The sequence below is a fragment of the Aedes albopictus genome, chromosome 1 (assembly GCF_035046485.1).
Source record: "Aedes albopictus strain Foshan chromosome 1, AalbF5, whole genome shotgun sequence".
NCBI lineage: Eukaryota > Metazoa > Arthropoda > Insecta > Diptera > Culicidae > Aedes > Aedes albopictus.
This window is the reverse complement of record NC_085136.1, coordinates 103,196,927-103,221,482: the sequence shown is the minus strand read 5'-3', so window position 1 is coordinate 103,221,482 and position 24,556 is coordinate 103,196,927. Positions and strand designations below refer to the sequence as shown.

Below are 24,556 nucleotides of genomic sequence, written 5' to 3'. Positions count from 1 at the left end.
AGCAGAAGGTTTCCTGGGACCAGCCTCTGCAAGATGATCTCCGAGCACAATGGATCGATTTTCGGACTAGCCTATCGAGGCTTGAAACTCTGCAGATTCCGAGGTGGGTCGCGTTCCGGAAGGATTGTGTCTCATTAGAACTCCATGGCTTTTGTGATGCTTCTACAAAGGCCTATGGAGCCTGCATGTACGTGCGATGTACACACTTCGACGGGACAATCACTTCCAACCTATTGGTAGCCAAGTCACGAGTCGCACCGCTATCCGAGCTGGGAAAGAAAAGAAAGCAGCTCACAATCCCGCGACTAGAGTTGTCCTCCGCAGTACTGCTAGCTCATCTCTACGAAAAAACTTCCGCTAGTCTTCCAGTATCTGCGCAGTCGTACTTCCACACCGACTCAATGATTGTTCGATACTGGCTGTCTTCAAATCCGTCACGGTATCAAATGTTCGTGGCAAACAGGATATCCGAGGTGCAGCATCTGACGAAAAATGGAACGTGGAGACACGTTGCAGGTGTTGAAAACCCCGCGGATGCCTTATCTCGCGGAATTCCACCTGCGGATCTGCAGCAGAACTCGTTGTGGTGGGAAGGGCCCACCTGGCTGCGTCTAGAGAAGAATCGCTGGCCCGAAGCTGCAGAAGTAGTGCTGGAAGAACTGGATCATTCGCATTTGGAGGAGAGTACGGCGATAGCGTCTGTAGCTACGATCGGCCCACCGAGCAATATCTTTGGTTTGCGATCCACATTACACCGGTTAGAAAAACTGGTTGCCATGTTGCTGCGCTTCAAACACAACGCTCTTCATGCACGTGGATCGATTCCCAAGAAGTACGGTCCGGTATCACTTGCAGAACGAGAGGACGCTCTACTGCATCTAGTGAAGCTGTCACAGAAGGAGTGCTTCGCTCAAGAAATCGCCGATCTTGAAAGAAAGGGAGAAGTCAAGCCAACTTCTCGAATCAACACCCTCCATCCACGGCTGGTCGAAGGCGTACTTCGGGTTGGCGGCCGGCTGGAAAATGCTCCAGTTTCAGCAGACCGGAAGCATCCGATGCTATTGGACAAGAACCATCCGCTAACGTTCATGATTATGCGTCGTTTCCACTTCGAACATCTTCACGCTGGACCACAACTATTGGTAGCCAGTGTCCGTGAACGTTTCTGGCCGCTCAGCGCACGCAGTCTTGCTAGGACAATTGTGCACAGATGCATTACCTGCTTTCGGAATAAGCCGACTGTCCAGGACCAGCTGATGGCCGATCTTCCCGCGGAACGGGTCACCCCAGCGCCACCATTCTTTCGGGTTGGCGTCGACTACTGCGGGCCCTTTCTGATCAATTACCCCAACAGAAAAAGGATCTCCGTCAAGCACTACGCTGCAATTTTTGTGTGCTTGGTAACAAAAGCAGTCCATATTGAGATGGTTGCCGACCTCACAACCCAAGGCTTCATGGCTGCATTGAAACGGTTCGTAGCCAGACGGGGTAAACCAGCTCTTATCATGTGCGACAACGGCTCCAATTTCGTCGGAGCAAGGCGGCAGTTGGACGAACTTGCCACTCTCTTCAGAAGTCAGCAATCCCAGCAGTCAATCGCAACTGGTGCGGCGGATGTTGGGATAGATTTCAAATTCATTCCTGCCAAGTCCCCAAACTTCGGCGGTTTGTGGGAAGCGGCTGTCAAGTCTATGAAACAGCATTTGAAGAAGGCGATTGGACTACGAACGATCACTCCCGACGAACTCAACACGGTTCTAACCCAGATCGAAGCGTGTCTCAACTCTAGACCGCTGACTCAGATCAGCAACGATCCGAGTGACCTCGGTGTGCTGACTCCAGGTCATTTTCTCATCCAACGCCCCCTGACGGCAGTAGCGGAACCGTGGCTTCAAGAAGTTCCTGAGAATCGACTGTCCAGGTGGCAGAAGGTTGAAGATTTTGTCCAGCGTGTGTGGTCCAGATGGTCCACGCAATATCTGTCCGACCTACACAATAGGACAAAGTGGACCCGACAGAAAAACAACCTATTCGTTGGCACAATGGTGCTGATCAAGGAGGATAACCTCCCTCCTCTCAAATGGCTCCTCGGAAGGGTGACGCAAATCCATCCGGGCGCTGATGGTAACATCAGGGTCGTTACTGTCCGGACCAAGGACGGGAACGTCATCCGTGCTATCTCAAAGATATGCATCCTGCCCATCAGCGATAACGACCAACAATCAAGCGATCGGGAGAGCTAGCTCCTCCACCGGAGGCGCAGGTGCGCCTGCGGGAGCCACCTGGCTCCCGCACTCCAGTTAAGTGTTTGTATTATATAGAATTTCAAAAAAGCTCAAGGAATGTTTTGTCTACGTAGCCACCCCCTCCAACGGCCCGGAGGCCGATCAGCGAAGCCACCCACGAAAGACGCCGAAGCTCTTGCCACCTCTTCAACGTCCCCGATTGCTCTGATGACCGAACAACCAGCGTAGAAGTACCGAAGTTTTCCATCCGAAGACTCATGGATCGGTTCCGTGAGCAGCTGTCTGTGTCACGGGATCAGGCACACGATGTGTCTATGTTTGCTCGTTTGATACTTCACGCTTCTACCAAGTGCTACCGTCAGTCTGAAGGCAATCCAGGGCAACACAACACTCGCAGGCGAACGCATCGTCATCGGCGTAGGGGCGCCCGCGGAGGCGCGCAAGCCTCCGCGACAGGGAAGTCGTTTGTAAACTGTTCTTGACTCGTAAAAAATCGCCTCTCATATTTTCCAGTCTATCTCATCGGTGCCGGCAGCCGGCGCAACCGCGCGTGGCCAGAGACCCGTTCATGCCTCGGCGATCCCGATGTGACAGAGCCGTCCATCCCTATCCGAAGATGCCGAAGTCCAAGGTCGTCAAAGAAGATCAACGACGGTGGTGTACCACTGTCAACCATCGATGCACCAGAAGAATTCCCCGCCGCTACGAGAATGATGTTTCTTCTTGTTACCAGAAAGATGTTTCGACATGTTTTGTATTCCGTTTTGATCCTAGAACCACGTTTGATTTGTATCCGTTAAGTTTGTAGCTATTAAGGCTGTATATATGATGAGCTGTAGCACTGTAGTTAATTTGAAATACCGCGTATTCCAAGGCGGCCGGTATGTTAAATATTGTACATTTTTCCCAACATTCGTTTTAGTTTACCCCACTCTGCAACGATCATCAGCTTAACCGATGATCGCGAGATGGTCACCCACTCTCGCAGCATTCAACCAGCAGAGATAGTATTTCATTATCACTCTCAGCCCATCTCTTCGGTTGATCGAAGAGGGGAGACAGATAGCCTGTACGTAGCTAAGGTCAGTCTGCATACGGTGCGCGAATAAATCACTTGTACTCGATCCACGTTCGTCATTTCAATAAACGTTTGTGTCCGTCACAGTTATTGACCGGGGTTCGTTAGTGCAGTGGAAGAAATTACCATCAGTGCGGGACAGTTAAGAACAAGTGTGATCACCGTGCTTATCGTTCTGGGCCGCGGATTCCCCCCAGAGGCGCGATTCGAGATAAGTAACTATTGAGAATAGTAGTTTCGATCGTGATTGACCATCTCGCAAGGTCGAAGACGGAACAGCCATTTATCAGAAGTAAATCGGCGTTTGTGCAAGACAGTTGAGCCAAGTTCAAATTGTGCCTATAGTGCCTAAAGTGCCATGTGCAATCCTGAAGCGAACCACAGTGCGAGGCCAATAGTTCAGCCAGGTAACAGATTGTGGATGCTATTTCGGAAGGCCGTTAGTTAAACATGCCTTGGTCCTCAGGACCTTTGTTTGGATTCTATAATCCTTAGATTGCCCCAGCCAACTGTGCACATTCGGCCAAACCAACGATTTCGTTGGTATTGGTCTAACCGTCAAGGACCTCCTCTCAGGCTCCGTAACCGCCGTAGTGAGAGAAATCTCGGACCGTGAAGTCCTAAAAGTCCAGGAGAACCCTTCTCGGCGTGGCCAATACGGTCTCGTCCGTGGCCCGTCGATTGCGTCAACGAAGGGAACGCCGTAGACCCCCAGGCTACCTCCGTAGCCATCCGCCATTGCCTTTGACCCAATCAAGAGGCGCCGCCGCCATTCAGGTGCGCGAAGACCAAGCCACCAAGTCGCCATCTTCCGACTCACCACCGCCGAAGCAAACCTCACCTGCAGCAGCGAGCGCTCGCCAACGTCCAGCAACGCCCCGGTACGTACCAGAACAACTATCCTTACCACAAACTAGCCCATATTAGTAGCAATAGTCCAATAAAGTTCAAACACCCAACCTCAATATTAAATACAATAAATCCCACATAGACTTTGTAAAACACTCTTTCAATCCACCAATCATTAAGAATTCCACAGTTTCAGCACCCGTTGTTCCGCGTAGCCCCTCCGAATTACCCAGTAGCATGCCGACCCTGTAGACCCAGCTCTAGGGGTCTCATGCTGCTGAGCTAGTTATCCGGGAGTCTTGGTTTAGCCACTGGGTCGATTGAGCAATTTGTAAGTCTCAGTGAGTCTCAGAGTATTCACTATTCAGAGATCCATCATTCCGCAGAACGTGATTCAGGCTTTGAACTTTCAGAAACTTCTTGAAAAAGAACGGCACGGTGCTAGAGACTCCTGTTAGCAGAGTTTGAAATAAAACGAGAAAAAAAACAAAGTGGTTAAAGTCCCATTACATATGACAAATATTTGGCCAAACAATCTCGTCAAAAGGCCAACATAACGTGAATCATGGCAACCTTGGATGTCCTAGCCTTGGATGAATGTCGGACTACAATTACAAATATTTGGCGTTACAACAAACAGTCTAATGGCCCCTTTACTCAAATAGTAAACAGTGAATGGAAATTTTTATTGGTACAGGCTGCTGTGATCAATCGACTTATAAATGGGTCACTAAAATAACTTAAACCTGGATTAAGTTTAAATAAGGGCTAAAGTATGTTACCTCTGTGATAGGTCCCAATCCCAATTTTGCATTTTTCTTTTTGTTTTCTTCTTCGTTTTCTTGTTTGTTTTCATTTGTAAATAATTATGCTTAAGTACTAGAATAAATAAACCAAACCTGTAAATATGTAAATAAATTCCCATAATCTTTTCCAACGATACCATTCACACTAAAATTAAATGTATATAATAAATAAGCTGAATTAGATAAAAATATAAATGAATTAAATTTGAATTTGAATTTTCCATACCCTATTATCCCCCTGGTATCTCAACGTTAAACCATTTCCTATCCTATGTACATATTCATCATGGCGCGCGGTACCAACTTTGCGGAGACAAACCCTCCCGGGAAATGTTCTCCTATGCTTGGGAATTGCGGAGTCATGGAATGCCTTATAAGCCTAAGCAGGCTCAAGCTAGGTCTCTTTTCGGAACGAAATCCTAATTAGTGCCGTAGTGAAAGTATCGGCGGTGATTTCTTTTTTTCCATTTTCCTATCGGGGGTGAAGAAGTGCTCCAGCCAGTGAAGCTACTGTGAAGTCTGGTGCAACGGACGATTTCCCACCAGCCCCGAGTGGTCGAACTGGACAAACAGACCCAACCAGGAACGCTAGAAGAAGTTTTGCCGACGGGTATCCAGCACCCCAACCCGATCGTCGACGAAGGCGTCGGTGAGTAAGCCGACTCGGTCGCCGCCATCTGGCCGAAAGGTACCCGGCCCGAAAGATCAACCTCCACGACAGTATCGACAGGTGAAGTTGAATAGTGCATTTCCTTCTTTTCCCATTGAATTCCCTCCCCAAAATTAATAAATCAAAATTGTAAATATTTAATTTCTTAGTGTTAAAGCATAATTATTTCGCGCGCAATTCCCTTTCCTCCCTCTTTCGTGCATGAAATTGAATTCGCGGTGCCAGATTGGGAAGTGAGTCCGCCCAACAATTCTAACGATTCTCCCGGATAGACCCTGAGAGGGCTAAGTGTAAATAGTTATTTAATTTTTTTATTGTAAATATTTTTTTGATGATAGTGAATTTTTAATTTGAATTAGTTTTTTGCTCTTTTCCTTAGTGTTAGTGTTTTTCTTTACCTTTTTCTTAAATATACTGAATTAAATAGTATGGAGTATCAAGTAACATAATCGATTCCCTTCATCGACCCCCTCTTCTTCAAATTAATGTGACAAGATGCAAGTATACAGTGACCCCACACCGATGAATCACCTTAATTTTGTACACTATTTATGAATCACCATGTTGATCAAATGAGTGATTCATAAACTGTGGTCATTTTTGCCGATTCATAAATTGTGGGGTCACTGTAGTTGCACTTGTTGGCCATAAAACGCCAGATTTGGATGCGATCTTGCGTCCAAACGTAACAAAGTTTAATCGAACTTGCATCTTGTCAGTTTAATTTGAAGAGGAGAGAGTCGAGGAAGAGAAATCGATCATGTTACATGCGCCCTTTTTTAAACTCAATATATGAAATGAACAGATAGCGCCACAGTGTCTGTTTGACATAACTCGGCTGCTATCACGATGTTAAAGTCCATATGGCGCCTTTGTTTTGATGCGGCGAAACCTAACAAACTTTGCTTCATTGATCCATTTAAAGTTCAATCGATTACTTCGATATAGCTGTTTAGGTAGTACAACAGTCAGAAACGCTATCAGAACATAGGTTATCCGGCGAAACTAATTAGTCTCATATGTGCAACGATTGATGCACCCAAGAAACAATTATTCATTTAAGAAATATTTCTCAAAGCAGTGTTATTAAACCATAAGTTATATTATATTTGGTTTATTTTAAATCAAACCGTTGTTAAACTCTTGTTAGCCCAGAAATGGAGAATCTGTTCAATTACTACCGTTCTATTGGCATTGTGAAATTTATGTGTATTCAATGATCGTACCTCGGTTATGCAGCTGTTGTTCAACATGCAAACCAATAATTCGACAATGATTTTTCATAAGGGCCTAACTGACTTGATCGATTTCTCTTCGTCGACTCTCTCTTTCGCTAATAACTTGATCAAAACAAACAAAATCATTATTCTTTTTGTTTCTATAGCAACATGTAGTCGTCCTCTTTGCATTTCAACAAAAAAAAACTTTGGAAAACGCAATGAGCCTCTGCACGAATTTGCCCTGTCCTGCTCACTCCCACAGAAAATTTGAAAACAGCGCGCACAGTAAAAGTCACATTTGACTTTTACGGTGCGAACTGTTTTTAAGTTTTCTGTGGGAGTGAGCAGTACGCCAGATTCGTGCAGAGGCTCATACACATTCTGTGATAACACAAAGAGAGGATCGATGAAGAGATCTCGAAAATGTCAGTTAGGCCCAAATTAAAAATCAGTGTCGAATTGTTTACAAATATGTCAGGAACTTTACTTCAACGTTTATTAAACAATGATATGTGATGCTTTTTTGTACAATCGTCTAATACAATGCAGGGTTATTAGGCCGAAAGTCATTAGGCCGAAAGTCATTAGGCCGAAGGCCATTAGGCCAAAGGCCATTAGGCCGAATGGTCATTAGGCCGAATGGTCACTAGGCCGAATGGGGCACGTTCGGTGTAGTACTAGATTTGTAGTAATGAGCTGAATTTTTGTATGGTGAGAAGGTCAATTCTCCGTTTCTGCAATAAAACGGTGCAAAAAGCGTGGGTATTATGATTCCTTGCCTGAATTGATGCTGTTTGAGCAAAACTTTGGATAACTATGTTGTTTGTGTTGCAAGAAATAGAAAAAACAACAACACTGTTACCCAAAGTTTTGCTCAAACAGCATAAAATTAGGCAAGGAATCATAATACCCACACTTTTTGCGCCATTTCATTGCAGAAACTGAGAATTGACCTTCTCACCATACTAAAATTCAGCTCATTACTACAAATCTAGTACTTCACCAATCTGTCCTATTGTCATCAGGATGAATTGCAATTCAGCAGGAAACTGGAAACGGATCTGTGGTTTTTATCTTTTTTAACAGTTATTGTCAAAAACTATTTTAATAATAAAACTAGAAAGAATAGCCTATGTATAAAAGAAGGAAAAATTTGTGATTTAAATATCAGCAATTTCAGTGCCAAAAACTATTTTGGCAATAATACTAGAAAGAACGATATGTGTTTAAAAGAAGGAAAAAATCATGCTGAGGGTGGGCACTGGGTTCCATTTTCCGGTCCAGTAACTTTCCGTAAAGGAAATTCCCTTGACTTGTTTGGTTATAGTTTATCTTCGTGCCTGCCGTACGATATACACATACAACATGGTCATTTTTCAGCGGAAGCTCTCAGCTTATAACTGTGGACGTAACGGCCAAAAATAAGAGTCAATGGACCTTTCGGCCTAGTGACCATTTGGCCTAATGGTCATTCGCCCTAATGACCTTGGCCGAATGGCCTGACACCGTCTAATGCAGGTCGTAGACACTCGTCGTGCAACTAGCTGCTTAGGTCATAATAAAAAGCTTTCTACGGCAACTATTCCACTACAATACATAAGGAACCATTTCTATTTATAGGTTTGATGAATTAATGCTACAAAAACGTTTCTTAAACGTTTGTTCATTATTTCTAGACCAATAAATTAGTTCATTTTTACAACTCACAACAATGACAAGACTTGAACCTGGGACCTACTTGTCACTGACAAATGAGGGTTTCTATAACACTACTAATCAGCAGCTGAACAATTATTGAAATATTGAAGCTACTGTTGTTAAGCTACGCTTCAGCTACTTATTCCACCGTGAATCATATATGGAATAACGGCTTCTAATGTATTGGAAGTAGCTCGTTTTCAAGCATTATTGCAACGCTATTAAGCAATGAACAGAAATACTTAAACAACTTTCTTTGAACTTTTGAACTGTTCGACTAGTTATTCAATTACCAGTTACATGTTGAACAATAGTGTTGTTTTTACTGATTGAAATGTTTATTCGTCACTTTGATAAACACATAATCTTGTTCAACTATCGGCACTATTGTAGAACATTTGTTAAAATGGCATGCAATGGTTCTGAATTGTTACTTTGGTACTTTTTCTTCTTTTAATCGGAAGAGATATTACTAGATCTAAACATAAGAAAAGGTTCAATATAACGATAAAACATAAGTACGTATTGATTGATCAATCTGCTTTTTACTATGTGTTCCTTATTACCAAACCCGTATTACAAAACCATCAATGAACAACTCAATCCACGCAGCCTTGCAAAATCCAATCTCTTAATTATTCCACACTGGACGACCTGTACCTACTTACCGTTCAACGGACCGAACGTACATACGTACGTACGACGCCCCAGCTAACCATAATTGGCATTCATGTCATCGTGGAGAACGAGTTTTCAAAATTACTATCAATATCCATATCGACGAGACGAGGACCGAACCGAATAGCCGCCACTCATTGCCATCTACCTCCATTTTTAACTGGGTACCACTTGACTTGCATCGACAGGCCAGGCCATTCAGGTCTTCGACGGATAATTACCTCCTGCAGCAGTAAGCAGCAACCACAACCACACCCCCGTCGAAATGGATTCGTGTCAAAGTGACCACACACGCCGTTCACCTCAGATGCCCCATACGATTGCAAGGTGGTAAGGTGAATTGGTCTTATCGACTGACATTTGGTCACTTATTCAGCTTGTTTGTGAGTGCGTTCAACGACTTACTTGAGGTAGCCCCCATGGCTTTGAATGCAGCAACGAAACGCAGCAAGCGGCTAAACCTTATCACCTACGCGACGCGCGAACTTGCAGTTAACAATAGACAAGCTGCTAGCTATAGCCATGGATCGAAGCAGGCGGAACAATGTGAAAATTCGCCGTCGTTTAGCAAAATTTCCTATGTTTACATGTGTGTTCAACCTTCTAAACGATTATCGAACCAGTGTGTTGAATCCAATCCACTAATCAGGCATCTTTTTCGCGAATCACTGCCGGTTTGCACACTTGAAACAATGTAGCGCAGTAATTTGAATGCCGCATTCCCCATTAAAACTCGTCGTTACACTCCGAACAAAACAAAAATAAACAATAATTGGCACGTGGTGAAAAAGAAAAACAGCTCTGGCCTTTTCTATTTTCTTCCTCCTCCCAGTTTTCTTCGGTTCGGTGCGTTTTTTTTTCTTTTTTTCTTTCGCCGATCTAAGTAAATAGGCGAAACCGATTGATTAATTTCGCTGACCTTGCCCACTCAAATCTTCGGAATCGTAATGAGATGATTGGCTGGCTTTTGTTTTTGTTACTATTACACACTTTCCTGCTCCATGGCTGTTAATTTCCGCAATTTGTTTTATGAATTAATAATTTATTTTTTCTTTTGTTTCTTTTCTCTTCGTTTTAGTGAACGACGTCTCGATGTGGCGTCTTTGCGGATGGTCTACTTCCACGATCAGACGGTGGCCGTCGTCGAGCTCGGGCCGGAGAAGAAACTTATCGGGTGCGAGCTGATTGAAATCTAGTAAGTACCGTGGGCGCGCTGTGGGAGTACAATAGGCCATATCAACAAAGCTGAGTGCACTAAGGTCTTTTTTACACTTTTTTTACACGGCTTTTTTTACACGGACTCGTGAATTAACACGGTATTTCAACCATGATTTCAACTTTCTCGCGCACTAAGTGTCCAGAAGGGAACTCTTCCAAAAAGGACTTCCTAAAAGGGGACTTTCGAAGTTTTCGAAGGGTTGGAGAAGAGGGGGCCATAAATGGTTCAAGGTGGCTGATGGGCGGATACTCATGGTAATGCATGGGGGGTTAGCAGGGGTTAAATGGGGCTCCGGTGGTTCTTGGAGCATGGACCTGTGGAGAACTAATTTCTAAAGCTTATTAGGGTAACCAAAAACTTCCGTGAATAAAGACTTGAAGATCTACATGCAAGGTTCTGTACAGAACTAATTTCCAAAGATGTCCTTCTAGGTTATCCAAGAACTTTTGCGAGTAAGTGCCTTGAGATTTACAAGCGTAATCAATTGATTGTTGTTATATTGCTGATATGGTGTAATATCCTACAGGTCCATGGAGCATGGTTTTGTAGAGGAGTAGTTTTCAAAGATGTTGTAGGTATTCCAAGAGCTTCCGCGAGTAAGGCCTGAGGTTCTACAAGCGAAATCAATTAATGGTTGTTGCATTACTGATGTGGTGTAACATCCTACAGATCCATAGAGCATGGTTTTGTAGAGGAGTAGTTTTCAAAGATGTTGTAGGTATTCCAAGAACTTCCGCGAGTAAGGCCTGAGGTTCTACAAGCGAAATCAATTAATGGTTGTTGCATTACTGATGTGGTGTAACATCCTACAGATCCATGGAGCATGGTTTTGTAGAGGAGTAGTTTTCAAAGATGTTGTAGGTATTCCAAGAACTTCCGCGAGTAAGGCCTGAGGTTCTACAAGCGAAATCAATTAATGGTTGTTGCATTACTGATGTGGTGTAACATCCTACAGGTCCATGGAACATGGTTCTGTAGAGAAATAGTTTTCAATGATGTTCTAGGTCCTTCAAGAACTTCGGTGAGTAAAGGCCTGAAGATCAACAAGCGAAATTAATGAACTGTTGTTGCATAACTGATGCGGTGTAACATCCTACAGGTCCATGAAGCCTAATTCTGTAGAGGAGTAGTTTTCAAAGGTGTTGTAGGTCCTCCAAGAACTTCGCGAGTAAAGGCCTGATGTTCTACAAGCGAAATCAATGAATGGTTGTAGCATTACTGATGCGGCGTAACATCCCACAGTTCCACGGAGCATAGTTCTGTAGAGAAGTAGTTTTCAATGATGTTCTAGGTCCTTCAAGAACTTCCGTGAGTAAAGGCCTGAAGATTTACAAGCGAAATCAATGAATGGTTGTTGCATTACTGATGCGGTGTAACATCCTACAGGTCCACGGAGCATAGTTCTGTAGTGGAGTAGTTTTTAATGATGTTCTATAGGACTTCCAAGAACTCCCGTGAGCAAAAGCCTGATGATGATGATGATGATGATATGAGTGATTTCGTAGTTTATCTGAGGGTTATTCGTGGGAAAAAATAAAAATTTTAATGTTTTACGTTATATCGAAGCAAAATGTACGTTATATCGAATTCGCTATATCGAGGGCACGCTATGTCGAGGGTACGTTATATCGAAGAACACCTGTATTACAGATGCTCTGTAACACCCTACAGGTCCATGGAGAATGGTTCTGTAGAGAACAACTTTCCAAAGATGTTCCAGGAAATCCAAGAACTTCCGCGGGTAAAGTCGTTAAGATCTACAAGCGTAATCAGTGGACTGGTATGGCTTATCATCCTACAAGTCCTTGAAGCAAATCAGCCCTAGGTCACCCAAGAACTTTCGCGTGTAAAAGCCTTAGATCTGCAAGCATAATCAGTGGATTGTTACCACATTACTGATACGGTGCAAAATCCTACTGGTCTTACTGGTATAAAGGCCTTAAGATATATAAACGTAATCAATAGATTGTCATTACTTATGTGGTGTAACATCCTACAGGTCAATGGAAAATGGAAGTTTTGTAGAGTAATAATATCCAATGATGTCCTAGGTCATCCAAGAACTCTCGTGAATCTAGGCCTTAAGTGTGATTAATGGGTTGTTATTACATTACTGATGCGGTGCTACATCCTACAGGTCCATGAAAAATTGTTCCAAAGATGCTTTAGGTCATCCAAGAACTTCCGCGAGTACACGCCTTGGGATCTACAAGCGTAATTAATGGGTTGTATTCACTATAGTTTGTTACGCGGTTCAAAGAGCTAGCCTGAATAAATAATTGACTATGTCGATTGTAGGCCAAGAACAGGCTATAGAGTGAACTTAAGGCCTTTAAGCGTTATCACCATCCCTATTCCCTCCTAATGGGATTGTTTGCAGCCAACATCTATCGGGTTCCCCATTAACAATGCATTTGGGTTCCCTAAACATTGCGTGATTAAAGTGCTCCAAACATTATCATCATAGTAAACAAATGAACCGCAATTCCACATATAGTATAGCATTTATGCATTTGGAGATGTCCACTCTTTAAACCCTCTGAGTTGTAGGCTAGAGAAAGGCTCTAACACCGAATTAGTAGGATAAAAAAAGCCATTGGTTACCCTTGTAGATCAGACCACCTTCAGTCGCGGGAGTTCTTGAAGGACCTAGAACATCTTTGGAAATTAGTTCTTTGACAAACAATACTTCACGGACATGTAGGATGTTAATGTAACAACAATCCATCTATTAAGATTGCAGACCTTAAGGTATTCACTCGCGGAAGTTCTTCAAGGACCTAGAACATCTGTGGAATTTTGTGTTCAAATAATAATGCCTCATGGACCAGTATGCACCGCATCAATAATGCAACAAAAATCCATCGATTACCCTTGTAGATCTTAGGACCTTCACTCGTAGACGTTTTTGGAGGACCTACAACATCTTAGGAAAAAAGTTCTTTGCCGAACAATACTCCATGGACCTGTAGGATGTTACACCGTATCAATAATGTAACAACTATCCATCGATTAGGCTTGCAGATCTTAAGGTATTTACTCGCGTGAGTTCTTGAAGGACCTAGAACATCTTTGGAAATTAGTTTTTTACAGAATAATGCTTTATGGACATGTATGATGTTGCACCGTGTCAGTAATGTAACAACAATCCATTCATTACGCTTATAGATCTTAAGACCTTACTCGCGGAGGGCCTATTACCATGGAGGGCCTTGAATATCTTTGGAAATTTGTTCGTTACAGAACAATGCTCAATGGACCAGTAATGTTACAACAATCCAGTGATTACGCTTGTAGATCTTAAGGTCTTTATTCACGGAAGTTCTTGGGGGACCTAGAACATCTTTGGAAACTTGTTCTTTACAGAAAATGCTTTATGGACATGTGGGATGTTGTATCGTATCAGTAATGTAACAACAACCTATTGATTATGCTTGTAGATCTTATGGCCTTTACTCACAGAAGCTCTTGGAGGACCTAGAACATCTTCTGGAACTATTTCTTTACAGAACAACAATCCATAGACGTTGCATCGTTACATTTATTTGTTCAACATCATTAAGACAAGACATAATCAACAATAGTACGCCACAATACTCGGTTTGTGGCTGCCGCTCTCCATCCTCGATCGCGCCCAATGCTCGCCAAGTCACGCTCCACCTGCCCACATGCCCTGCCCAACGTATCCTTTCGGCTTTGGCCACCTTCTGGATGCTGGGTTCGCCGTAGAGTGTGGCGAGCTCGTGGTTCATCCTCCTCCGCCACAGACAATTCTCCTGAACACCGCCGAAGATCGTCCGTAGCATGTGTCGCTCGAAAATTCCGAGTGCTTGCAGGTCCTCCTCGAGCATGATCTATGTCTCGTGCCCGTAGAGGACCACTGGTCTTATTATCGTTTTGTATATGATAAACTTGGTGCGTGTGTGAATCTTCTTAGACCGCAGCTTCTTCTGGAGCCCGCTGTACCTAGGCACGACTTCCACTGATGATGCGGCTTCGTATTTTACGGCTAGCATTGTTGTCAGCCGTCGGTAAAGATACGGGGTAGACGAATCCCTCCACCACCTCGAAGGTATCTCCGTCTATCTAGTCTAGTCTACACATACACAGCCATTCATTGAAAGAATCCTGGAAAATGATAGAATCGACTACTTCTATCATTTTTCTTGTCATTATCAATGCTTGCAGCACATCGGAGATGTAGTACAAGAATTGAAGCGGCCAGGCCTACTGTGCAGCGTCTTGATGTTGACATTGATGTCACAATAAAGCTATAGAACGGGGACATCTCGTACCAACCGCTCAGCATAGTATGTAGTATGAATGTTAATTAAATTCGTTGGGAGTGACTTTGCTAAGAAGGTTAATGTCACTCCGTCGGTGGTCTTCTTCCTGGGATGGGACATAGGAATTTGAGCCTCATGTCCAAGCTCGAAAGCCTAGGCTTAAGAGCCATTACTCGCTCTCTGAAACGAGAAAAAAGTATGATGACCCACTCCCCAATTATGGTACAGAATGAAATATGCCACATTATAAGAAACAGAAAAGTAATACAGCAATTACTACAGAAAAGTTGAAAAAAAGGTTAAAACACTATAATAAATTAAAAAAAAACATCTCCGTCTATCGTCACTTTACTACCTAGACGGACCCGGTCGTATTCGGTTCCGCCTGCCAGCATGTGCTTTGTCTTAGCCGCATTCACCACCAGTCTGACCTTTGCTGCTTCGCGTTTCAGGTGGGTGTACAGCTCTGCCACCGTTCCAAATGTTCTTGCAATAATGTCCAAGTCGTCCGCAAAGCACACAAATTGACCGGATTTTGTGAAAATCGTTTCCTGGCTGTTGAGCCCGGCTCGTCGCATCACACCTTCCAGAGCGATGTTGAAGAGTAGGCATGACAGTCCGTCACCTTGTCGCAGTCCCCGGCGAGATTCGAATGAACTGGATAGTTCACCCGAAACCCTTACGCAGTTTTGCACACCGTCCATCGTTGCTTTAATCAGTCTAGTCAGCTTCCCAGGAATGCTGTTTTCGTCCGTGATTCTCCATAGCTCTGCGCGGTCGATACTGTCGTATGCCGCTTTGAAGTCGATGAACAGGTGGTGCGTTGGGACCTGGTATTCACGGCATTTGTGGAGGATTTGCCGTACGGTAAAGATCTGGTCCGTTGTCGACCGGTCGTCGATGAAGCCGGCTTGATAACTTCCCACGAACTCATTCGTTTTAGGTGACAGACAACGGAAGATGATCTGGGATAGCACTTTGTAGGCAGCATTCAAAATAGTGATCACCCTGAAGTTCGCACATTCCAAATGGTTGCTTTTCTTGTGAATGGGGCAGATTACCCCTTCCTTCCACTCCTCCGGTAGCTGTTCGGTTTCCCAGATCCTGACTATCAGCCGATGCAGACAGGTGGCCAACTTTTCTGGGCCCATTTTGATGAGTTCAGCTGCGATACCATCCTTACCGGCTGCTTTGCTGGTTTTGAGCTGGTGAATGGCATCCTTAACATCCCTCAGCGTGGGAGTTGGTTCATTTCCGTCCTCCGCTGCACTGGCGTCGTCGTTTCCTCCGCTGCCGTGGGCTCCCGTGCCTACGTTCTCTACGCCATCCAGGTGCTGATAGAACTGCTGCTTCCACCTTTCGATCACCTCACGTCCGTCCGTCAAGAGGCCTCCGTCTTTATCCCTGCAAATTTCGGCTCGCAGCACGGAGCCGTTGCGAAATGCGTTGAGCTTCTGATAGCACTTCCGTGTTTCTTGGGACCGGCGCAGCAGTTCCATTTCTTCACATTCCGCTTCTTCCAGACGGCGCTTTTTCTTCCGAAAAAGGCGGGTCTGCTGTTTCCGCTTCTGTTTGTAACGTTCCACGTTCTGTCGGGTCCCTTGCTGCAGCCTTACCGCCCGCGCTGCGTTCTTCTCCTTCAAAACCGTTCTGCACTCTTCGTCGAACCATTCGTTCCGTCGATTCCGCTCCACGTACCCGATGGTGCTCGCGGCTGCGTCGTTGATGGCTGCTTTCACTGTACTCCAGCAGTCCTCTAGAGGGGCCTCATCGAGCTCGCCCTCGTCTGGCAACGCGGCCTCGAGATTCTGCGCGTATGCTGAGGCGACATCCGGTTGTTTCAGTCGCTCTAGGTTGTACCGTGGCGGTCGCCGGTACCGTACATTGTTGATGACGGAGAGTTTTGGGCGCTGTTTTACCATCACCAGATTGTGGTCGGAGTCGATGTTGGCGCCATGATAGGTCGTGACGTCGATAATGTCGGAGAAGTGCCGTCCGTCAATCAGAACGTGGTCGATTTGAGATTCTGTCTGCTGTGGTGATCTCCAGGTATAACCTAGGATAGGTATAACGATAAGGGAGGCTGTGTTGAAAAAAGGTACTACGTATGGCCATGTTTTTGGAGGTGGCGAAATCAATGAGTCGTAGGCCGTTTTCGTTCGTCTGCTGGTGGGCGCCGAACTTTCCAATCGTCGATCTGAATTCCTCCACCTGGCCTACCTGAGCGTTCAAATCTCCTATGATGATCTTGACGTCGTGGCTTGGGCAGCGATCGTACTCGCGTTCGAGCTGCGCGTAAAATGCGTCCTTGTCATCATCAGTACTTCCGGAGTGTGGGCTGTGCACGTTTATTATGCTGAAGTTGAAGAATCAGCCCTTGATCCTCAACCTGCACATTCTTTCGTCGATCGGCCACCAACCGATCACGCGCCTCTGCATGTCGCCCATCAGTATAAAAGCTGTTCCCAGCTCGCGGGTTTTGCCGCAGCTCTGGTAGATGGTATGATTACCTCTAAACGTTCGCACCATGGATCCTGTCCAACAAACCTCCTGCAGCGCTACGATGCCGAACCCGCGGTCCATCAGTAGATCGGCAAGTATGCGGGTGCTCCCAATGAAGTTGAGAGATCGGAAGTTCCACGTACCGAGTCTCCAATCGCAAGTCCTTTTTGTTCGCTGGGGTCGTTGCCGTTGGTCTCGTTTCGTATTATTCTGTTGCTGATTTTCCGTTACAATGCTTTTTTTACGACTGGTTCGTAGGGCCTGACACCAACCCCCTACTTTCCGGAGGACCATAGTGCACAGTTGAGCTTAGAGTCCTTCCCTGGCACTCGGACGTAGATCAGCCGCCCCTAACATGGGGATCACACGCTGTTGTGAGCCGCTCCTCCTGGAGAACAGACGCTCAGGTTTACCGAAGCAAACCCCCCTTCCCTGTCAGCCTACGACCAAAGTTCCCACCGGGGTTGGATACCCGATCTTCCCTAAGGTTGCTCGTAGTTTCCGGCCGGTACCACGAGGAGGTAGAAATAGGAGTTGCTGGGCAGATGCTAGTGGATCACAATGGGATCTGAATTACGCAGCATACCCAGCCTTTACCGTGCCACCATCCTTGTCCTATGTAACGCTAACCTCAAGGAAATGGGATACTTCCCCGAGAGACGACATTTTAATCCGCTTCTTCAGCAGCTTCTCAACTTTGTCAACTTCCGCTTTCGAGACACTCGCAACAATCATATCGTCAGCATAGATTAAGATGTGGACCAGCTCATCGTTCTGCAACTGCTTGGTAAACAGACATGAATCCGATCTGCCTTGCCTGAAACCCAGTTCTCCAAGTATTACGCAAATCGTGTCATTCCAGACTTTGGCTCCAAGCAACGTTGAAGGCTGCAGACGAGATGCTCCTTGCCACAAACCGTGAAACCTCTGGGCTGCTGCATATATATTTCTTCGTATAGTTGTCGTGCAGGTAGGCATTCTTGACGTTTAGATGCCGCACAGTCATCCGCTTGTGGCCCGCCACTACTGTTAGAAGGATCCTGAAGGTTGCCTGGGTAACCACAGGCGCGAATACGGCATCCTAATCTACGCCAGCCTGCTGAGAGAAGCCTTATGCGACAAGGTGTGCTTTGAACTTTGCCACATTGCCAGAAACGTATTCTTTTCACTTGTACACCCATTTACAGCCGCTGGGTAACTGGGCGATTCTCCTGCTCAACTACCTTCGCAATGTCCACAACGTAGTCTCGTAGTCTGGCAAGTAGGTTACCCCTGGTACTCCTCTGCTGCCTAGGAACATCTGGTTCCGGTGCCTCTGCTTGCTCGACATCCTCCTCTTCAGCTTCCACAAGTCGTTGCGTACTTTCACAAATCCGTAGTACTCGTAGTCGGAATCTACGACTCCACCTAATGGCTCCTCTGGTTTCGCCCCGGCTGGAATGTTGTTCTCTTCCTGAGCTGCAACTCAATCTTCGCTAGTTTTGAACCAGGTATCATCCCGACACTTTCAACGGTATAACCTTCGGCAGATGTTTCCATCAGCGAACCATTACTTAACTCGATGAATCGAGCATTTCTGCTGATAAGAACAGTGTTCTTTATCGGATGGAGGAAGCGATATGCCTTGCGATCCTCGCAATAGTCCACAAATACCAGCTTCTCTGCCTTGTTATCTAACTTTGTTAGTCAACGAATCGTTCCGCTTGACCAATGGGCTGCGGATGGTAGTGAACAGTACGGAAGTGTGATACCATTACCACGGCAATACTTTTGAAACTGCACGGTGAATTGCGTGCCGTTTTCGAAGACCAGACTATCAGGGTTGCCGAGCAGAGAAACTTCTCACGAAGCAGATCCAGGGTCGCGGTTGTAGCACCGACAAACTGACGTGACAGCTAGAACAAATAAATTCAAATTTGTTGTACCCGACGCCATGATGAAAAATAGCCGAACACTACCGCCTCCTCTATAACGGTTCGCGTTTTTTTTTGATAGCTTGACTTCGAACCCCCGTGTATACATATATGAAAAGGTTCGCGTCTGCGCTGATTTGACATAAGCGTTCGCTCGCTTCGCTGGTCGACGGTTTTGAAACCCCACTGTCACGTCGGTTCGTCGGTGGTTGTAGTGATGGAACAATTGCGAACAATTTCGGGCCACTTGGAGCAGGCATCCACGATGACGAAACAGTAATACCCATCGATTGGGCCAGAGAAATCAATGTAGACACGTTGCCACGGCTTCACTGCAAGCTTGCTTTTGCCGGAGACTTCGCTGTATGTATACTGTCGAACGAATTGCGTCACGTCATCATCCACATTCGGCCAGTTGATGTAGCTGCGGGTCAGAGACTTCATCCGGTCTATTCGTAGGTGTCCTGTCCACGGTGTACAATTGTCGAACAATCTGCTTGTGAAACTTGAGAGGAACGACAATTCAGTTGCCGAACATGATGCAGTCGTTGACAACTTGAAGTCCATCTGGTGCGTGACTGGAAGGTTGCTGATGATGTCTTCGAGAATCGCTTTTGCTTCAGATTCGACGTATACGGCGGCTATCACGTGATCTTCATCCAACCTGCGTTGCGACGAAATCTCCTTGGTTGGGTCATAGTGGGTGAGCAGCAAATCGGAGAATAGAATGGTTTGGAACTGCTCGTAGGATTGCTGGAATTCGTCGGTCCAATTCCAGTGGGCATCTTCCTTGAGCAGGTTGTCCAGAGAAGGGAAGCGGAGCTTCATCATCTGCTTCACGAATCGACCATAGTAGTTCACAGCACCGAGGTAGAAACGAAGCTGCTGAACGTCTTTCGGAGGTTAACCTTCAGAAAGGCACCGGATTTGGAAGGATCCGGGCGGATTCCATCTGTGTCAACGATATGTTCGAGAAACTCGATCTGGGAGAGTGCGAAACAACACTTTTCGAGACGTGAGTGGAAACCGTACGCATGAGGACGGCGTAGAGATTGCGGTCGTGCCCAGTCCGAGAATCGAATCGGAGAAATAATACCGTTGTTCTGGAGCTTTTCGGGTTCTCCATCTACCATGGGGAGCGCAGCGTACGCTACGGGACACTTCGGGCAATGGGAAGTACGTGCATCAGGCTTCAGATACAGCTACACTTGCGTGAAGGTTTACATCGGGTTGTTGATCAGGACGTTGGTGTAAGACTTTGAGTGGGTGGCTGTCCAATACAGATCCAAGTACATATGTTCACAGATTATGGTGATGTCGGACGCCGAGTCGTGCTGAAGACTGTTGTAGCATTGAGCTCGACTGGGATAAACTTAAGCTTGCTTCCGACGCTCCGCACGCTGTGGATGCTCCACTTCTTCACGTTTTCTCTGAATTTCATCTACTTGAATGACTTCGAGAGTTATCGGGACTTCTTCAGAGTTTCACCAACTAAAGTTTCATACATTTTTTTGTATTGATAATGCGGTTTCGTACATTGATAGCCTCATGCCTCACATTTGTGCTTATTGTTACTTACAAAGCTACTAACCGTATTCCCAATGGAATCCCTTATTTTTCTTTTCCACAGCAAAGACTCCGAAGGCCACGAGCTGCTGCGGAATCTTTCCTCCATCAACCGCCCGTTGGAGATCTCGTTCCGGGACATGATCAAACTGATGGACCAGTGCGAACAGGTAGATCGAATCTACGCCAAGCACAGCCATCGAGCCAAAACCTCGCCTGCGCAGTCCAAAACGCTGGATAACGTCGGCTACCGGTTGAACGACGGCGCCGATGACGATGACGGAGGAGACACGGTGGAAAGCACCACCGCTTCGGTGAGCATTTTCCAGCTGTTCACCAACGGAGGCAGTTCGGGTTCGGGATCGGGCCAGGGCATCAGCAAGCGGGGAATTTTCAACACCAGCCCGTTCTCGCTGTTCAGCGGGATAATCCCTGGGACGAAGTGGTGCGGAACGGGCGACATTGCCGACACCTATCACGATCTGGGCGAGGACGCCACCATGGACCGGTGCTGCCGGACGCACGATCTCTGCCCGATGAAGGTCCGGGCGTACCAGAAGCGGTACAACCTGAGCAACAATTCGATCTATACGAAGTAAGTGACAGGTGTTTCTTGGGTATACATCTAGATATCGTTCACACCCTGTATATGGCTTCATTCAACTCATGTAGATTCTCGGGAATGTCGCCAGTCACTTTCACCAGATTTGGACCATGCACCTAACAATTTTCTGCGATTCACGAGCCAAAAAGCTCACTCGTCGAATTTATAAAAGATCCTGACGTTCCTCTCGTGTCCGGACGGACATCGTGGCATTCCGGGCCAACCAATTCCAGGAATTCGCGACTACGAAGTTGTCGAATGTTCGTGAAGGTTTACGTGAGAAAAAACGGTAGAAAAATATGCGTTGCTTCTTTTTCACGCACATTCTGACAGTTCCTTACGAGGTATTTCATTAATGTGACAAAGAGTTAGAATCTCTTTCAACTTCGTAGTCGCGAATTGCAAGTAATGCAGTCTATTCGTGCGAAATACTTTACAAGACTGACGTTCCGTTTCATGTTGATCGCTTACTTTGTTTGCTTTGTTTTCCGTCGGCGCATTACATGCTTACTTTTGTTTCAGGTCCCACTGCAAGTGCGACGACATGCTGTTCGAGTGTCTCAAGAAGACCAATACTTCGGCGGCGCAGGTGATGGGTATGTGTAGCTGGAAACATCGTTGACACCCAACCGATCCACTCGCTAATCCTTGTCGTTTTCCTCGCACTTCTTCCCAAACAGGTTCCATCTACTTCAACCTGGTTCAGGTGCCCTGCGTTGAGGAAACCCCCAAAGGAATGTCATTCCGGAAGGCGCGCGAAGGCTTCTAATGTGCAGCGCATCGAAGCAACCCGAAACTCAAGTGCCTACTAGATGGACAAGGTTGGCGGCAGCCCTGTCCGCGTCGAAAGCCGAAATCAAAACACTAAACTGTACTTAAATTGTCGACCAAAACAAGCCGAGCAACCGCCGCGCCGTTGTGATTAATGTGATCGTTTAGCAATTCTCTAATTTCTTATACTCTTAATACCTAGTTGTTGTATGTAGTAGGGCAAATAACACGAATCTTCTCGTACACACATATACGTAAAAATAGTGAAGGAAAACGGAGGACCCACCATCGGACGCATAGGAAATTGTACTTCCGCTCCAGAAAGGCGCCATGTCCAACCTTTAATCGGAAATGTGGTTCAGCTGAACAAGCTCAACCAACCAACACGCACGTGTTTCTTGGGTCGTGTGAATCGAATGAGATGGATTTTACACTTCTACTTAGCTATACCTACTAGTACACCCCCACGCTACACCTCGCATGCGTTTAATCGATCGGCTACTTTCCCTCGCGTAGACCACGTGGTCACGTTGGAAATCCACAATCAAACGAAAAAAGCTTCGCAGAAGTACTATAAACTGTATTGTAACATTGTCATTTTTATTGTAGGGAAGGGATCGAACGATTTGACATATGGCTAACAGTTTGACAGTTGATCTACAAAACTTAACTAGCCGAATGTCGGATCGTTTAACTCTGTCAGAAATCGAACAGGCAGCAGCCATTGTCGCTTAAAAATTGATGTCAAATCAAAAATCGTTACAAGCTGTACTTTATGGTTGTTTTATCAAAAAGAAATGGAAATGGACCCATCAGAGGAGAGAGAAAAAGTTCTCACCCATAAAGGCGAAAGTGTATATGTAAGATGTCGGGCACTCAACAAAAGAGCGAACTCAAAAGCATAGTATTAGTCGTTGATTTTTCGTGTCAGACGAAACGAAAAAGTACATAACGCCAGCCAGCAGTTTGATGAATGGTGCCTGCAATATAATAACGAGGGACGATACGTAAAACAAACTGCTCATGGTTGTAAAACGTCTAGTTGTTAAGTTTAAGTATTTATTAAATATTACACGTTGTGATCGTTTATAGTGCAGTGGTGTGTTTGAAAGAAATCCTTCATGTTCTTTTGTATTTTCTTACAGCTGGTATTATATACTGCAGTCTTATCTGGTTAACGCACTATGGGGCGGCTCCAAGCTACACACCAAATTTATTAAAACGCTTCCAGCACGAAAAAAATCAGCAAAATCAATAAATTGCTGAATTTCAGCAAATTTTTTGCTGAATTTCAGCACAACGTTGCTGATCAACTGTCAAAAATGCTGGATGATTCAGCAAGTTTAAAATTAATTGCTGATATTCAGTGAAAAAAATCAGCAAAGTTTGCTGAATACCAGCAAACAAAATTTGCAGTGTAAATAAATAAATAATAATGGATTCCAGGCTGCCAACATGTCATCAAACAAGTCATTCAAAATTGCGTCAAATGTTACCGACAGAAAGCCAAGACAGCACAGCAGCTAATGGGCAATCTTCCAGCGGCGCGCGTGACCGCATGTCGACCCTTCAGCCATGTCGGAGTTGACTATGCCGGTCCCATTCTAGTGCGATGCAGCAATCCCAACTAACAATCACTCATTTTACAAGCACCTTTAGGACGAATTGATTCAGCATGATGCTGAATAACATTTAGATAATTTTCAGGCACAACCTTAGTTCGGGTTTTGTTCACACATATTTGGAGAAACTATAAAGCATAGTGTTGTGTACCAACTGAACTGTGTGTTGTTAAATCGTTTTACAACTACAGGGGATGGCCAAAATGTTTGGGATAGGCAACTTTTTTTCTCCCACAAAAAAATTCAACATGCTGTAACTTTTCATAGAGTGCATCAAAAAATCTCAAATTTTGACTGTTTGTCAACCTATTATATGTGCATCATTGGTACAAATTTGGGCTCGATTGATTAATTTTTCGCAAAGTTAGAACCGTTCGGGTAAAACACTATTTTTTAGGAAACCAATTTTTGAACTATCATATCTCGGAAACCAGTGAACCGAATTGAATGAATTTTTTAACGTTTATCAACAATATATTGATACTTAATACGACGTTATAAAATGTAATATTTTCTCACGACGAATTAAGTTATACCGGGTTGAAGTTTTTACCCATATAGAGGAAAATAAGTCAAATTTACAATACTACACAAAAATTATTAAATGTGTTCTTTCTTTTTTTTTTTTTTTTTTTTGAAGAGTGACCAGGTGGAGCTGCAGGACAGCTGATAGCAAAGCCTGGACCCTTTCCCAACTTTCCCCCTACTAGGACCAATACTCACGATGGACTAGACGATGTCGTCAACTTGAGCAAAGTGTGTAGTAATTAGCATTGGGTCGTAGTAGTTTTGAAAAATACTGTTTTTAACTTTTCACATCGCACTAGT

The 24,556-nt window shown here is 45.1% G+C and overlaps 1 protein-coding gene across 1 annotated transcript in view; it reads left to right on the top strand.

The window, feature by feature from the left end:
- The window catches only part of LOC109409452 (uncharacterized), an 86,193-nt gene extending 63,000 nt beyond the window's left edge, over nt 1-23,193 (top strand). The window contains exons 3-6 of the mRNA XM_062845135.1: nt 10,324-10,440; nt 20,796-21,326; nt 21,858-21,931; nt 22,016-23,193. Of these exons, the coding sequence (XP_062701119.1) occupies nt 10,324-10,440; nt 20,796-21,326; nt 21,858-21,931; nt 22,016-22,104 (811 nt within the window). The 3' untranslated portion in view covers nt 22,105-23,193. The remainder of the gene's footprint in view (nt 1-10,323; nt 10,441-20,795; nt 21,327-21,857; nt 21,932-22,015) is intronic.
- Nucleotides 23,194-24,556: the final 1,363 nt, after the last annotated feature.